General features: G+C 41.2%; 1 protein-coding gene across 6 annotated transcripts in view; it reads left to right on the plus strand.

Annotated features, from left to right (window-relative positions):
• MIA2 (MIA SH3 domain ER export factor 2) overlaps positions 1 to 18301 on the plus strand; it is a 635554-nt gene that overhangs the window by 233576 nt on the left and 383677 nt on the right. For all 6 annotated transcript variants that reach the window (XM_085626929.1, XM_085626930.1, XM_085626931.1 and 3 more), the window contains exon 9: positions 5720 to 5808. In XM_085626929.1, coding sequence (XP_085483055.1) covers positions 5720 to 5808 — 89 coding nt within the window. The remainder of the gene's footprint in view (positions 1 to 5719; positions 5809 to 18301) is intronic.

Consider the following 18301-nt stretch of genomic DNA (forward strand, 5'->3'; position numbering starts at 1 on the left):
AACTTGGTTTACTCTTTAACACATCTGGGCTTAATACATTCGAAATACTAAAGAATAAATTCCAATTAGACCATCGTGATTTTTATAAATATTTGCAAGTCAGAGATTTTTGGGTGAAAAAAGGGGGCGGTAACTCAGCTTTTCAGACCATACCAATTATAGATATCATTATAAAGAACAATACAATTAAAATTGGTGAAATCTACAACAACTTAATCACTAATTTGCCTGATGATCTTGACAAACATTTTCAGATATGGCAGGATAAACTAGATATTACCAATAATTCAATTCGGATGGCATTCAATCTTTCGCAATCAATTCTAATTTCAACAAAACTACAGGCTCAATATTACAAGACCTTCTTTCAGCTATATTACACCCCTAAAAAAATAGCAAAATGGAGTCATGGAAAGGGGACGAAATGTCCAAGATGTGCGTTGCCCGAAGCGGACCTAATACGTATGTTTGCTACTTGTAATGAACTCTCTGCTATTAGACAGGATATCTCGATCTTTCTCTCCAAAATTATTAAAAAAGATATTGAAATAACAACCTCAGAAATAGTTTTGGGCGTCGTGGGGGATTCCCGACCGATCCGAATAAGGGGATTTATATTTATTTCAATGTCAATATTGAGAATTTGTCTAGCATCGGCTTGGTTAGATCAACAACCACCCTCATTCCACCAATGGCGTGCACGCCTACTTGCTATTTATAGTTTTGAAATCGCAATTTATAAATGTAAGGGTTTGAATAAGAAAAAGAAAGGTCTAACTATTTGGGATCCACTAAGAACTTGGATTGAAGATGCTGAATAACTAAGATCAACTGAAGCTGCGTCTACTTCTGTTAAATGTGTATATATATGCAAACCAACTGTAAAGCCTTTAACCTGTCGGGTGGGGGGGGGTTAGGGTTATGTCTTAAACTCAATAAAGATTGTTTAAAAAAAGAAATAACAATAACTGACGTACATAACTTATAATCTTGACATTACATGCATTTTCACGACTAGACAATAGTTCTAACATAAAAATTATTTCTTAAAATTTCTTTTTATAAAAGTAAAACTATTTTCTACATGTATACAAAGGACTAGCACATTACACACAAATAGTTAACAGAGTTGAAATCGTTTATATAATCTATTAAGTCTTGTTTCCAACTTTGGAGAAATATAAATACCAGAAGCATAAATAAAGGCACAAGAACAAAGAAGTGCAAGCAAACCAACCAAATGCGAAAAAACATTTATTTGTATTATGAGTTATACCAAGAAATAAGAAAAGGAGGAGAAGAAGTAAGAATAAATACGAGAGAGAGAGAGAGACACTGACAGACAGACAGACAGACTTCGGTACACCTAAAGAGATTGCTATCTTTAAATTTGAAGCCTCCTCGCCTTTTGTGACATAATGTGAATTTGCAATATGGTAATACAGTATGATGTTTCTTGTTATTGAGAGGTGCTCCAAAAATGTGACAATAATTGACACCTAAACAAAGAATATTAATTGTTTAGGTTTCTCGGAAAGGAAACCATAAAAATAAACAGATTGGTTCCCTGAAGTTGTTGGACCTCACCCTTTATATAGAAATATGTTCAGACCATCCAGAAATAGAACACAATAGTCCTTATGGAGAACTCGTCTTCCAAATGAGAAATTTTATATAGACACCCAAATATAGCAGGTATTAATACTGGAAATAAAGTTACCCCAACAAAGATACATATACATTAAGATAACGTCCGGTAACAGAACACCTTATTTGCGACTAAATGGAATCATTGTAAGATGGAAAATTTTATCTTACTTATGGTGAAAAGAAACTACAAGAAATTGTCAATAATTGACATCCAAGCAGAGAATGATAACTTATTTGCTAATTCGTAAACAACAACAGAGAAGAAATAAATCCATTGGACTCCCTAAAGTCTTTACACTTCACCTTTTGTATCCGGATGCAAGTAAGCTTTCAAGAAAAGGCATAGACAAAGTAGTCCTTGCGGAGAAGTTGATCTCCAAAGAGTGAAGATTCAGCCACCTAAATGTGAGGGGTGGATATCAATTCTTAATAAAAAGGCCAAGAGAAACATCCATTTTGACAACATCCAGTAACCGAATAGGGACGTTCTCTCCAGATACGATACCCACGTAATGCGACCACATGATATGGAGCGGAGTGTATACAACCACCTCTTTGAGTTTATTCTGTGTAGATTTATCAATGGTAACTTGATAACTCTCCCTATTAGAAGAAAGTTACACTTTAACTCTTGACCTGTATGAAATCTTAGGTCTGTTTAACAATAAGTGTATACCGCTCTCACATCCTCCCTCTAAACAACAGATAAATACTGTTTTTAAACCTTGTGTACTAGGTTTTAGTTGTTAGACAAAATATTCCCATATTTTCCTATAATGCACTACTCTAAAAGGGACTAAAGTCCCTGGATACCAGGATACATCCTAGCAAAGATGATAAACCAATGCCCATCCTAGTACAGATAATAAACCAACGTCCATTGTCACAATGAACATGACGTGCTGAACAGGAAACAACTTAGCACATACGATATAACGTGGTATGAAGAAAAAAATCATAGTGCCTTAATAAAACATATCTATCACGAGAACTGAGGAAAAATCTTAGCGCCTGGATAAAACATATGTATCACGAAAATAAATTAAACAATTATGTAATAACTTCACACATACGGTATAACCTAATAGGAAGTGCATATCTCAATGTACCAATATCTGTTACTGCAATGGATTTGATCAAGTACACTACAGCGCTCTAAAGCGTAGTCCCCTCTTATTCCCCACACAATCTGTTACCACTTGCCCCCTTCCCTAATTGACGATATCGGTCCAGCGGATGGCCTCTATAAGGTTTGGAGAGGAAGCCACGTGCCCTCCCTATTAAATAAAATAACCAGGATTTCTCGCTTAAGGTAACCTCCTAAAATGTTACATACCGTGATAAGCGGCCGTGCCTCCTTCCAGAAACGCCATTAAAAGTGCTCATGGCTCGCACCATTTTTATACCTCTTCAATCACCCTAAGGACCGACACCTGCGCCTATGACGTGATGTCCTTAACGCGGAGGATCGTACCGATGTCGACACCATGGTGGCCATCTTTAAAAGACACCAAGTATATTCTAAACTGGCACGCGATCAAAATGATAAGGAATTAAATATGTTTCTAAAATAATGGAACCACCCAAAAATACAAAAAATTTATTAAAAATAAGACACTCTAATGTCTGAATCTGATTCAACTGTACTGAACACATCTATTAGCCTAGAATATTTGAATTTGACTGCCATATTTGAGTGGTAAATAAGCGATCAAAAAATGCCTTAGCGTGTCCGTGTTTAGAGGGTGAATAATGGCGGCCTTATTCTGAGAGTTTGTCGGGATAATAAATCTATCCTAAAAATCTTGGAAGCCAGTGAATTCGGTGGCCATGTTTAAGTGGTAAATAACGATCAAACAATGCCTTAGCGCGCTCGTGTTTAGAAGGTGAATAATGGCAGCCATATTGTGTGAGTTTGTAGACATAATAAATCTCTCCATAAAATCCTAGGAGCCAGTGATGCTCAGATCGTCCTATATAGATAGTATGCTCAATAATAGTTGATTATAAATGGTATAGTTAAAAACATAACTAATATGGTATTTCCAATCAATAGGGCGAAACTGAAAAGCCTCATTTCATAAGTGATGAAATATGTGTGGTTATTAACTGTGCATGTCGAGGGCGAGAGTTAAAAGTTACTTTAGGGTATGAGTTCTAGTTAATTGAGATATTTCTAACTGGTGAATTTCAGGGTTTTTAAAATTTTAAACATTGTTTTCTCTGAAAGTTTTACCTAACTATAACGCCACTTGTTTTTGTTAGTGAATTTTTGGGCGTTTTTTAACGTAAACTAATATCTTATTACCATACATAAAGTCAACCCACCACATAGCCCCTGCGGCCAATCCATCGCAGACAGGCAACCCCATGCCTGTGAGCAAGCCCAGCATCCAACTCCCCCCGTGGGTAACCAACACTCGCTGTGCACAATGTTTGGCTGTGTGCTGCATGGGATTGGATGCAGGACCCGGCCTGTAGCCAGGCCCTGCATTCAAACCATTGCGAGCAGCCACCACATTCTACACACTGCCATCTGGCAGGCGCAGTATGCAGTCTCCCCGGTTCTGGCCACACTCAGGGAGAATTACCGACTTTGCCAAAGAGTCACAACACCAAAATATCAGAAGGGGGCCTATTGGCTTTAAGCAGATTTATATTCTTTCTCCAAATTCACCAATATTTGTAATCAAATGTATATGTTAGTAATTTATACAGTGCAATGCTTAATAAATGTTTCGTAAAGCTTCAATAAAAGAAGAAATAAAGTCTGAGTCTTTCTCTTAACACTGTTTTTATGATTCCTTTTTGTGGGCTGAAAAATATTGAAAGAAAGACTCTTACTGATTTGTAAAATAAAACCAACATGTCTCGGAGTCTTTCTTTTAACATTTTATAGTCCACAAAATGCAATCTTAAACACAACCACAAGAGTGTCTTGCACTCCAGCTGAGGAGCATAGAGCTCCAGCTGGGAGGGCTTTTCAAAAATATGTTAATTTCTCATGGGGTCATGGATTTAATGACCTAGGAGCGATACTGGTTTATTTTTTTTAATGTTGCACAGGCTGTTTTACTTCCTGCAGCCCCCACGACATTAGAAAAAAGCTTTGGGGTGACCCTGCCTCTTCTAGGGGCACCACAAGCATAGAAATATTGTGTATTAAAATACCTTAGGAGATTATGGGGTGCTCCTTCCTAGGAGCAGTGAATAATCAGAGTGGATCTTGCTACTCAATTTTTATTCACTTTATAAATTTATTTTGCATCTCCCGGTGCCCACCGGGCTGGCTGTTGCAGTTTCAGTGCACACTTAGTTTAACATACTTTTAAGTCCAGTTTCTTCATTAAGAATCCAAAAAGAATGATTTGTTTCCCATGTTAGCACTGGGACCTTAACTGCATTGTTATTGGACAGTCTGTCAGCCCATTTCCCATTTTTTGTTTTTCAAATTTCATCTGCTGCTCTTTCCCACATTGTGTATTTGACTTTTAGGCAATATGTAAATTTTATCCTGTACTTGCAAGTCAAACATGCTTTGAGTACACTCAAAAAGGAGTCTGATTCCTACGCCAAGAAATAATGTTCTCATAGTTAGGCTGCTTCAACAGCATGTCCGTTCTCTGCTTTGCCATTTTAGGCTGCCTTTGCAACACACGTGTTGGTCACACAGCTCTAAAGGTGTCCATTCTTTTCCTGTAGTAAAAACTGTTCATTCTTTAGCGCACCAGCCATGCTCAATCAATATTTGTCCTAACTGTTTAATTGAATCAAACTTATCAAAGGTCAGCCAGCCTTCAAAGGCTGCAGTACTGTAGATAACTGCTGCCGCCGAGTAAAAAAAAAAAAAAAAAAATGCCACTTAAGAAAGCAAACAAGGCAGTAATTTTATCATGTGTTGTCCTGCTTTTCTGTTTAGCTTTTTCATTTTTTATTCCCACAATGCTTAAAGTCTCGTGGTCAAATTACAAAAGTAAATATCGGCTTAGAGCTTTAGAGTAGTGAACTACAGCATTATTTGTTTGCAGAAGACCTGTATTAATTTTTAAAATGTGGATTGTATTTTTAGGAAGAGAAAAAGAACTAGCAAGTAAAGTTGCAGAGCTAGTGGAAAGCAAATGCAAAGAACTTGAACAACTTAGCATCTTCCAAAAGCAGGTGAGTCATTATTGGACCGTTTTTCTTATGAAATCGCTCTTGAAAGCTTGTAAACGGGGTTTATTGCGTACCTCTTTCTAACCTATGCCAGTTTTTAAGCCAGCAGCTGTTTTTGCTAGCAGAATGCGGCAATGCTAGTAGCATATGGCGATATCATTATAGAGGATTCCATTTTGCGACCTTCACGAACACCTGCTTATCCCTTGCCAGATGTCATTTACTCAGTAGATCTGGGTTTAAGTATGGTAGAGCCTGTAAGATGGTTGGGTCTACTCCCAACATGGATGTATGTGTAGGCAGTCAATGATGACCTGTGTGATTTACGTTTTCCCCCCTAAAAGTGGGTGAAACCTTCCCCTACACCAGGGTATGATTTAGCTCTAGGACGTGCTCCCATAGTGGAATCCTGTGGCTATGTTCACGGAAACCCCCACCAGCATCTGTGTATGTAGATAGAAGCTTAGAAGTTGCGCTACTGAATACACTGTAAGTTTGCTGGGGCCTTGCAACAATTATCCAACACCTGTGTTTGTAATTGTAAAGGCTTGGATCTCCGTCCCTTCCGCTAAAGCCTTTGCATGTTTGACTATTGGGGTATGTGCGTAGTCTATATGTTTTTCTGAATTACCATAGTTTGAAATGTGAGTTTGCATTGAAAAGGACATTGGTTAGAATCAATTAATGAAAATTGAGGCGTGAATTTTCTTTTCATAAGAATGGACGTATCCTCTTGATCCATCCTCTTCCTTTCATTACCCTGTCTTTTCATTTCCTCTTTTGCTTGTCTTTTTCACCTCCCCCTTTTCTGCTTTCTCACTTTTCCTTCTAACAGGGTTGCAGTGTCTCTTTTTTTCACTCTTTATTCTCACATTTGCTTCTTTCTGTTCTCTTTCATATATGGCATATCCAATTGTTCTCCTACTCTGTTCCCCCATCATTTGTTATGCTTTTCTAATCTGCTCCCTAATTTTGATATGTATTTTACTTTATGACTAGTTACTTTGAAACTAGGTAGTTAGTTCGAACGATTTAATTCAAACTACATATTATATCAAACAAATAATTGAACCCAGTCAGTGGATACCTGCGTCCTATGTCACACAGCTGGTGTATAGTTTTCATTTTACCTGCTTCAACAGTTTCTGTACATTAAAAAAAAAAAAAAATCTTACTAATTGGATCCTTAAAATCCCAGCACATTTGGTTGTGCTGAAAGTGAAACGAACGCCAACCAATTTTTCATTCTTTAAAATGTCATGGTAATGTCATGCTGTGGGCAATCTAATATATTTTACCTTCTAATAACTTATCTTCTCTTGCACACCTTTTGTGGCAGACCCCTTGTTTCGCAGACTCCTAGCAATTGGCTGTTTTATGCCATCTTTTTTATGACCTGTATCAGTTAGTCCGTCTTTTTCTGCTCCGAGTTACTTGTCTGTTGCATAACTACATCCGAAACCCACAGTTTCGATTGTCTGTAGATGCTGTTTACATCAGCTGGTAGCGGTCCCATGTCTTGTTATCTTAATGGCCCTGCAGATGTCCTTGATGCACGGAAAAAAAATGCTGCCAGCCTCTTACAAAATGTGCACTTCACTTGCCAACGGCAGCCTCCTGTAACCCAGAGGTCAAGCAGGCGAAATTGAAAGTCTCTTTTGAAAGGATGATCGTTGCTAGACATAAGCACTGAATTTTCTCTCACTCACTTGTGATAAAAGAATATAAAATGTATGTATTTAAAACCTGTCCTTAGAAGGCCAATTTTCGAAACAAGAAAACAGAATATATTTTAGTAGTCTATGTTCCAGCTGTATTGGCCTGATTTTGCTTATTTTTTCATCTAAAACCTTCTAGTCTAAAAAGAAAGTCACCAGAGTAAAAACATGTTACTAGAGTTCTCTTTAACAAATCTATTTTAAGTATCAATTGAATAAACTTTTTCTACAGCCACTGGCTGAAAATGAACTTAGTCAGAATAAATTTGGTTTACTTTACTACTCCAATATACCCCTCTCCCCAATGCCACACTAGAGTCCATGAGTGCGTCTTTGTATCTCAGAGTCTGATCGACAGATTAGACTGTATTTCAATGCTAACTCTCTGGCCATTTGATTCTACTCCTCCTTAGAAGTGATTAGTAAAACCCTCGGCTATATTGGACATGTATTTTCAGTGAATGCCTTAACAAGAAAGGCTAAGAAAGAGGCCCAGATTTTCTAATATCTTTATGTCTGTGATATGGAATATCAGATTTCCTCCGTATCCATTGTGGCCCATATCTTAAAGTGCGGTGAAGTCTTCCCAGAGCTCCTTGAATAGCTTTTCCATATACTGCTTTGTGATGGGTTCTTCGTTGTCGCCAGATGATTCAGTATCCACTGAATCTGCCCACCCTCCCTGCCGTGATCCTCACTTGTATTTGTATCAGCACTTTGCCCATCATGTCCCTGATCATGTTGTCTTTCTGCCACTTGCCTTGGCTCTCTCACTTGCAACTTTCAGTATGGCTTGTGGACGTCACCTGTTCTCTTTCACAGCCGTCTTTTATGCTTGATTTATTTAATTTGGCAACGCTTTTTTTTGTTTGTCTTCAGCATTTTCTTTTCTAGTCTTCTGCTCTTCACTTCAGTTCCCTTCGACTCTTTCAAATATGGTAAATATGAGTCTTTGGTCACTTGGTCTGCAAACTAGGGACTTTCATGTTCTAAATATCCTTTGCCTTGTTTTTCTTCCCTCCATTCTCACCGGAAGAGGTAGATTTCAGCCCCCCCCCCCGCCTTCCTTCTCATTTGTTTAAACTGCTCATTCTACCTCTTTAATGTTTCTGCGTCTTCCAATTCCAGAAATATGGCCAATTTGTGCTGCAAGTCCCTCTTATTTTGGATTGACCTGGTTGATGTCTTCCGTGTTGATGTCTGTGTGGGTCCCCGAAGACCACCTCCCTCAGTCTTCCATGGGCCTGCCTTTTCACTAGGCTCTTATTGAGTCAATAAGCAGTCTGTGCCTGCTTTATGTTTTGCTTTTTACCACTGCTCCTCAGTTGGTCAGTACACCCCTTTCTTCCGGGAAATTGAGTAAAGGGGGCAGCTACTACCAAGCAGTCTTTTTAATGCTTTTCTTCTGGACTGGATTTTTACTCTGTCTGGACGGGCTTCATTTCTTGGACCAAGGTGTCGGCTGCCATCTTGGCTCCTTTGTGCAGCGCTCGTCTCCTCCATTCATGATTTTACTTAGAATCCAGACGGATCTTGTACGTTATTGGATGTAGGTGTCCCATTGACGCTGCGAGTCTGCCACAGGGGAAATCTCCAATAGAGCAGCACTGTCATGTTGCTTGTTGGATCAAAGGAAAGTGGAGGTGTATCTTTTTGGCTCCCAAGTTGCTCTCCTGCAAAGTATTATTTAAATGAAGGATTAAAGAAAGAAAGGGTAATCTAACAAGACAAGCTGCAACCTGTAAAGTGACAGACCTTTAAAGGGAGGTTGCTAAACACACTAGATTATTTTATTATCAACATTCAACAGTGTTATTGGCCTCAACATATTGTAGAGTGTTTGTTCCTTGCACTATTTGTGAATCCCCACCACATCAGCACTTGACTTCTCGGCAATGGTTTGTTTTGTGGTTCTAAAGGAGTTGTAAAGTTCTGTCAGCTTTGGGACCAGTTCACCGTTTAAGATCTTCCAGAATTCAACTGACAACCATGAGGACCCGGTACTGTGGTTAAGACACTTTATCATCTTCAGAGACTATCCCTGTGTCAATGGGGCCTCTAGGGTTTAAGACTTGGCTTCTGTCACTCTGGCTAGCTTGAGACTTCCTACTTACTGGTTCGTCCTGCTCATTTCCAACTTAGTAAAGAGGTGCATTGTAGTTGTTGCAGTTGTCAGATGTTCACCTTTAACCATGTAGCGTTTCTCCCTCAGTTGAGACTATGGCGTTAATATGCACTCTAGTAAGTTTAGCTTTCAATTTTCTAGCCAGCAGTCCGTGCAGTTTGTTACCTTTTTCATAAAATTCCTGACCTAATGTAAAGAGAGTTTGCTCTGATTTACTGATTAAGTGATTAAGTGATTATTAAACTGGCCTATATTACTCCTCATCTTTCTTTGGTCCCTCCCTCCCAATACCTCATATAGTATCCCATTGTAAGCCACTTTGTTTTCCAGTTTCTCCTGAACCAGTGTACTTTTCACGAAAGATGCAAATGAAATCAGTTTACCCCATATGACAGCCTCTCTGGTGTCCCATAGTGTGCCCTTAAGACCTCCAGATTATCTTTCTGTTTACGGAAGAATTTGATGGTGGCTTAAATCTCAGCTGTGCAGACAGCCTTTTCCAGAATGTGTCTGTTCAGTTTCCACCAAAGAGCTGTAGGCACAGCTTGCAAGGCCTTTCTTGTACCATTGCCAGAGCATGGTCACATATCGAAAATACCCTCTACATGGTCCTTTTGTTTCCCCAAGGGGCTGGTTGAAATCAAGATATAGTTAATGCTAGAGACTGGTCTTCATACGTGAAATAAAACACTATGGTCTTTCTCCCCTTCAAGTAGTTCCCTCAAGATATCTGTCAAGCTCAAGGCCAACATCCCCCTCTCCAAATTACAGGGATGCCACTTTCGTAGAGGCTGACCAACCACCAGATATGTTGAGTAGAAGATTCATGTCCCGATTAGAATCTCCTAACAGGACTGTCTCCACCTATGATGATCTTGCCACCTTGTTGAGGATTTGCAAAAATGATTTGTTCTGTCCTTGGTTTGAAGCATAGTTGGCCACAAAGTTCGCAGTGGCCTGACAACTCGTGCCATTATTCAGGGTTACCATCCTTCTCCTACTGCAAGTGAGTTAGCCAGTGTGACGTGGATTCCATTGTAAAAAAAGAAGAACAACCCTGCTTGTTTTATGACTAGCTGTTGAGGAATTGTCGGTTGTAAATGCTAGACTTAAATCACCCAACCTCCTTTCTTGAAATATGCGTTTCTTGGGATGCAACTATGTATCTATGACCTTTTGCTGATACATTTTAAGCAGAACTATGACCATCTAAACTCTAGTAAAAAAAAAAAAGGCACAACACGATACAAGAATAAGAACCCAAAATGTTGAGACTTTCCAAGTCCCCCACTTATGTGAGATATATCCCTGCAACATCTCCTTGCAGATATCTTCCTTCCTAGAAAGTAATTTAGTATTGATGCCTAATTTGCGACCTCTAAGAGGCAACTTTGTTGTCATTTAATATTATAGTTAACAAAGGAGGTGTGTAAATCGAATTACAAATAGTTGTTTAAAAGGTATGTCAGCTCAGAGAATACATGGATCTTGGTGTGGTTTAGTTCAAATAGTATAGCGCTTTTGAAATATGCTTGGTTGACGGTTCCCTTCCCAGCTAATTGGTTGCCTTATTTGCAGAGAAGAAGCTCTTCATATAGAGGATCCCTAGAGTACAGAGAGGCTCGCTTAAACTCAAAACACAAGAAGTAAAAACAAACTAATAAAAACAACGAAAGAAAAGGGAAAGCATGTTTACATAAAACATTAATGAAACAATAATGGCTATAGATTTTTACTAATTGTGGATCATTGGCCTTCACTTCAAGTGTATAAAATTCAAAAATTTCACACAACACTACGCCAATAGTTCAGTAAATGTGGTTGCTGCCTATACACTTCTGTACAGCCGTTTTTCAGTAATAGGAATGACTATGCACCTAACCTGCTTCCAATACCATTTGACCTTTTATCAAGATATTTTAGACAGAGCCAATAAATAAATCACCAATGACCCAACAGGTAAGTTTCATTATACAATGGGAGAACATTGGACAACTCTCTTAATACAGAAGGTGTTTAATCCACCATTGTCTCCGGGTCATATTTTGTTCTTAGCTATTTCAAGACTATAACCCATAAACAATGTCTCAAACTACTGCATTCTAGATCATTTTACAGACACGAGCTAGATTTAGAACCATTGCAATCTATATTTCCCAAAATGTTTCTCCCTCAACATTTACATTTGACCATCTGGTTTCTAATTTGGTGATTTTAACTTTTCCAGAATTCCAGTTCATATATTTGTTTAAAATTCCGCTTGCCATTAAGGTATATATTGTGAATTTGCAAGCTGAGAGGCTAACTCCATTTCTTTTAACCACATTGTCCATGGACCCTCCCCTCCACCTTTACTTGAAGCAAATATTAAATATTGTGTCTACTTCATATCTCAGTGGCAGCAAACCTAGTTGCAAGCTGGTCACTGACCAATGAGTACCTCGGCCTAAACCCAAAACTATCTGCCTCATCTTTCCACCTATTCCATTTAATTGAGTTAATGAAAAAAATGATTTTAACTACGGATCTATATTCCATATAAAAGCTGTGCCATGATACTTGCGTTATAAGGTGTTCTTGCCATAGAAAACATCAGTTTATCAGTCTTTGAAAATACACACATTTTACTATTACTAATTGTAGAGAAAAAGTCATTTTTGCCCTACAAACCATTTTTCACATGTCACATTTGGATCACAAATGCTCACATGTGTATGTGCCTCACTTGGGTAAATTCTTCCTTCCATGTCTTACTATCACATGCCATTGCTAGCCAGAATTCTAAAAAGGGTGACCGGCATAATGACAAGAAAGCACAGAACGTGCAAGTGTTGATCACCAGTATGCCAAAGCCACCATTGTGTTAGGAGTGGATATCATAATGCTAATGATGACCATCTCTATACAGCATATGGCCTCAGCTAGGACAAGAATGGCCACCATCACTAGTGCAGCTATAATGTCAGGGCTGGACGCAATTATGCCAGGAGTGGCCACCATTTTGCCAGGAGTGGCCACCATTGGGCTAAAGGGTGCCACAGTTGGCCCAAGAATGGTCAGAATATGTTATGGATGAGGATGACCACTGCTATGCAACTGAAGGTGCATGATTATGCCTAAAAGCTCAAAGTGTTCTAGAAGGCTCACCCATTTTGCCAGGATCTTCCTTCTCCACGGGGGTTCAACATTATGCCAGGAATGGTTTCATTTTGCCACAGATGAAGCACCAGATAGGATAGGTATTGATGCCAGGGGCTTCTGGCAGGGAGAAGTCACAGTGTGCAAGAACAGCCACCACAGCCATCAGTCACACTGGCAAACGTCCCCAGACAAAGCCATTACATAAATGAACGAAAGAAAAAAAAACTAAAATGCACATGCACCCTTCATGCACTCCTTCTCTCACAAACAAACACACACACACACAACCTTTACATACATATACACCAACACAGGCACACATAAATACACACACCCATTCCACAAACTTACACCCCTGACAAACTAGCCTGAACTTCCCTAGTTGGAGGCCTCCTGCTCTACACCTTTGTAAAAGCAAACTTTGCCAAGTGTTTGTCTTTATGCAGAATATCTATCCACGTTTTGTGGCATGCATGTGCCTGTGGCGAAGATTTGTGTATGTGAATTGACTTTGCACGTGTATGAGCAGTTAATATCACATGTACATGTTATCCAAGAAAATGTATGCAAATTAGTAAAAATAAGTAAATGAAATAATTCAGCAAGCATAATTTAAACATGCAGCTAGTTACTCAGATTTACATTTTCCCTGGTGAGTTGCCCCTTATTGTTTTTAAGAAACCTTTATGACCGACTTTCTTGTGTTAGGATGAACTTTAACAAGCATTTACAATGCAATGGTCTCGGCAATATTATAGGTAGAGCTATTGGTATTGCTCATTATTTTTTTATCATTTTTGTATCCCTAAATAAATGGCATTGTCATTTCTATTGGCATTAGTTTTTTTTTTTTTGCATATGTGATACCTATTGCATTAGCAGAGAGAGAGTGAGGTAGGCAGATAGAGAGTGAGGTATTGAAATAGAGAGTGAGGTAGTGAGAGAGAGTGAGGTAGAGAGTGAGGTAGTGAAAGAGTGAGTTAGTGAGTGAGGTATTTCCTGATGTAGTGAGATAAAAACAGTGAGTGATGTTGTGAGAAAGATTGAGGTAAGGAAAGAGAGAGTGAGGTAGTGAGGGATGTTGTGAGGTATTAAGAAAGAAACAGATAGTGATGTAGTGAGGTAGTGAAAGAGTGAGTGTAAGTGACTTAGTGTATTTGAGAGAGAGAGTGGGGTAGTGAGATAGAGAGAGTGAATTAGTGAGTTAGAAAGAGAGAGTGAAGTTGCGAGGTAGTGAGAGAGTGATGTAGTGAAGTTTTGAGAGAGTGTGTTGTGATATAGTGAGGTAGTGAGAGTGAGATAGAAATAGATAGTGATGTAGTGATAGAGAGTGAGGTAGTGAGATAGAGAGAGAGTGCATATAATGTATTTTAACCTGCGTGATTGTTGGGAAATCTGACGTATATACCCCTCCCCCCCAATCTTCCTGAAGAAGCTACCCCCGTGCATTATGCGAGGCTGACTGCAAATAATCGAGTCCTGTATTTCACAAGAAGCATTGACCAATAACCACTGACAAGAAGAGCTTGTGCCCCAAAAACTTGCCCAGGGCTGTCTGCCTTGCAGGCCAAAGAAGGCAGAGTTCCCTCCCAAGCCGTGATCTTCGTGCGAGCAAGCAAGTCCTATCTGCCGCCATTTACTGTAACCTCACAGACTTCACTCAGGCGTCCCTGCAAAGGACCCCCAGGGGTGAAGCTTCCATTGGTGCAGCAGGTGCAGTGGCACCAGGGACACACTGAGCCTTGAATATTATTGTATTTCACACTTCAAACAGCAGCCGGGGAGGCATGTCCTTCCTTGCACTAGGACCCATGACACACTGACTACAATAACAACACTGTGAACCCCGCTCAGTCAGGGGGCAAGCCTCGATATCCGCATCCGGCACGAAGGCGCGGTCCGACTGAGGAAACTGCGCACTCCGTGCCCCTTTGAGGAGGGAGATAGACAGTTGTGTCAACAGAGCTCAGTCCTCAGGGGGACATTGTGGCGACGAGATTAGTAGCTTTCTCAGTACTGTCTGTAACGCATGCGGGGCCTGAACTCAGCTCAAAATTCATATTCAACATCAGAAATTAGGTATTGCCTGAAACCGACTCAAGCGGGCATTGACTGCTGGTTCACACACACTGGACATAGACGCGCCGCTCGTCCGCACTTAAACTACTCTGATAACTGCACAACGTGCACGTCAGTTCTTAGGTTTCACGCGCTAGAGGAGTTTATGGAAACTGTAACCATTAGGGAAAGCCCCTCTGTAATGGTCACGGGGACACTACACCCTCAGTGCTCAGTCTTGTTAAACACTGATATAAACTGTGTCGACGGCGCATCACTTGTTAGTATGACTGACGCAAACTGACCACAGCTCAATTTTTAGTCAAAATGTCGTTTTTGTGATATAATGAATATTTCTTGTAAACTGTAACAGTTACTTTCGCAAATCTTAATTTTCCATTTGAATGCCATATGGAGTATTTATTTGTCATTTTGTTTGAAAGTGTGCACTTGTGGTATTTACGTGGGCTGCATACATGCACCTCGCTGCTCCGGTGTAATGTGATGAGAGTGGTATATTGTTAACTTTACCCACGCGGTGGGACTCGTGGTACACAAGTACCGATTTTAAAGACGCCCCATGTTCATAATGAAGCGCTAGGATTTGCATGTTTGTTGTATTGGCAAAATGTGCCCATTCTGTAGTACTTTGGGTAGACTGGCACAGACTCATTCAACACACGCCTCGGTTTTCAGAATAACCCCGGCGAGGACTCAGCAAGACCAGGGCATTGTGTTGGAATGTGCGAAGATGCCCTTCCGGGATGGGGCATCTCTTGAATGTCAAAGCCCCTTTTCCAGGGGGTCCGGGCTTTGTTTATATCCAGATGGCGCCGATTACTTCCCAGTAGGGACAGTGGGCGGTCATTAGCAGCTCACTGTGAGGTAAATTGGTAGGGGTCGCTAGGGATACAGTGGGGGTGCTCCCGTGTGGGCGGGGGCGTGCCTAAGGTGGTGGTGGGCTGCATGGCTTTTGTAAGTGCGTTTACATAGCGCCTCAAACCTGCCGAGGCGCGAACAATTAGGGCGTCGATGTTGCAGGGTCAGATTCAGGCAGGGACAGAAAATAGACCCGGGCTGATTGACAGAGACTCGTTGCACGGCCTTTTCACAGAGCCTCGTTCGCGTCCTTTCAGCTGTGGATTACGGGCGGGGCAGCCCCACTTCTGTGGAGATTTACGTGGCAGCGCGCGCAGCCAGTCACCCTGGCAGCGGGCGAAGCAGCAAAGCTAATGCCGCACAGATGGTGGCATGGCGTGTGTTTCAGTCTGGAGCAAAACAGGGCTTTAACAAAACATTGATTTGCACACTTGTATGATTTATTGTCTCTTTCTAATGTATGCGTATGCTCTAAAGTGCTCAGATGCCCCATATTGGGATGAGAGAGGTATTAAAGAATTAAATTAAACATAAATTAGTGCATTTAACTTGTTATTTGTTTTGGTATTCATACAGACAGATATATCTGATATTCTTACAGTGAATGCATATCTCTTACACACAAAGTCAAAAACATGTCTCCAAATCACAGTTTCTTTTAAGAATTTATGAAGTGATAACCTAAGAGCCTTTGTTTCCCTCCATTGCATTGGCATTTAGATGCTACGATCAAGATCGCTTCCAGCCAGGACGATACTGGAACACAAGTGAGACTGGTGGCTCTTTAAGTGAGGCCTGTGCGTTTGGACCCAGTTGTAAGTGAAAGTGGGAGAGACGCCTCGTCACCGGCAGGCTGCTGCTCTCTACGGAAAGCATACCATGCTACAAGCACATCTAGAATGCATCCCGGTGTTGGCAAATTCAGCATACTCCATCAGGCCAGCAGAACCAGAGCAGGCTCCATAACAGCTGCTGGTTCCCTGATCTAGCTTGACCCCCTCACTTCCTGCACTGCCTGCACGTACCATACGAATCTATGCAACAAAGACATTAACCCACTGAGCTCAGCTGTCTTACATAAAACACATCTGTAACCGACATTTATAGGCGATGCTGTGAAGCAGGAACATTAACCTGCTGTGTTATTGTAAGAGCTAAACATGAGATGAAAGCCCACGCAGGTCACTCCTGCAAATGCATTTAACACCACAGTCACCGTCTTCCACCCAACAAGTCCTGGATACGCACCGATCGTTGCAACTGGTGCCTTACCCCGTAACCTAGTGTAAAACAGAGCCTGCCTGTGACTAAAGTAAGCCAGAAGAAATAAAATGTACTATCCAACTTTTCCCTGCTGCTAATTTCTCTGAGGAGGGAGTTTGTAAAAAGAAATAACGCATAGCTCTCATGACTACCGAATTTCTGCAGCAGCCTTCGCTGAATATATATCGATTGTCCGAGCATTGTTTTATTGCTCATCACCCCTGCTCTCGCTTGCAGCTAGGTACATTACTCTATAGGGGGACTGGAGTTCGTAGCTATCACTTCTGAAACGGTGAAAGCAGCAGCACCGAAACATGAAGGAAAACACACGACGAGCCAAGAACAGCGCAGACACAAGCAAAGCCGGAGTTCGTGGACGGCGCAGTTCTCTGCCCGGCGGGTCTGTTCCCAGATAATAACATCGCACTGCGGTCTGCGGCGGGGTACGCAGGACAATCTCTCGGAAAGGGAGGCGCTGGCCGAAAGTTCATGCACTCTTTGGAGAACCTACTTTCATACACGGACCCAAAGACCTTTCATTTGACAGGCATCCCATTTCGACACTGCGCACAGTTTATTTTAGTGTGCAAACTGCATGTAACCACGCTGGGCAACCTACACTCGGATGGTGGTGCTGTGTCGTATCACAGCCCCCGTTTTTCAAGGCGGGCCCGACTTGACGTTATGTTACGCCTTATCACTCGCTCGCTGTAAGCTGAAGCGCCTCGCGCTGGAGGCAGATGTCGCCTGCCACACAACGGAAAACAGGCAGGGATTTGTAGGAGAGCTCCATACAATTTAGCGATAACTTCAGGCTCGACATGAGGCTGCATCACATAACAAACACCTACCTGGTTACTCCTAAAGCAGGTCAAGCCACTTAAAGTTTTGTACGCTCAACATGAGAGGACTTAATAAACCGGTAAAACGCAGGTGCTACTGTCCTAGCTAGGGGGAGAGGACGCCATGAACACCACCGCCTTTCTCAAGACAAGAAGAAATGCCTCGGAGAAAGGCAGCGGCCGTTTCAGATTCGGGGGCGTGTTTCTTTTTCTCTCCTCTTGCCATTGGCTGGAGGAGAGAAAAACACGCCTGAGAAAGGGCGTGGCTAAAAAGTAGAAAGAACAGCAAGAACACGCCCCCGAATCTGAAAAAGACGGAGCCTATTTGGAGGGACGGCTCTCTCCTCCAATGCCTGGCCTCCGTTTAGGAAGCCAGCCAATGGATGAGAGGCAAAAAGAGAGGCGGGCTAAGGAGCCACTCTAGGAAACATTAAATCTCGACTTCCGGTTCTGCCTTCGGCAGACCGGTA

This window comes from Triturus cristatus, chromosome 9, assembly GCF_964204655.1.
Source record: "Triturus cristatus chromosome 9, aTriCri1.1, whole genome shotgun sequence".
Taxonomy (NCBI): domain Eukaryota; kingdom Metazoa; phylum Chordata; class Amphibia; order Caudata; family Salamandridae; genus Triturus; species Triturus cristatus.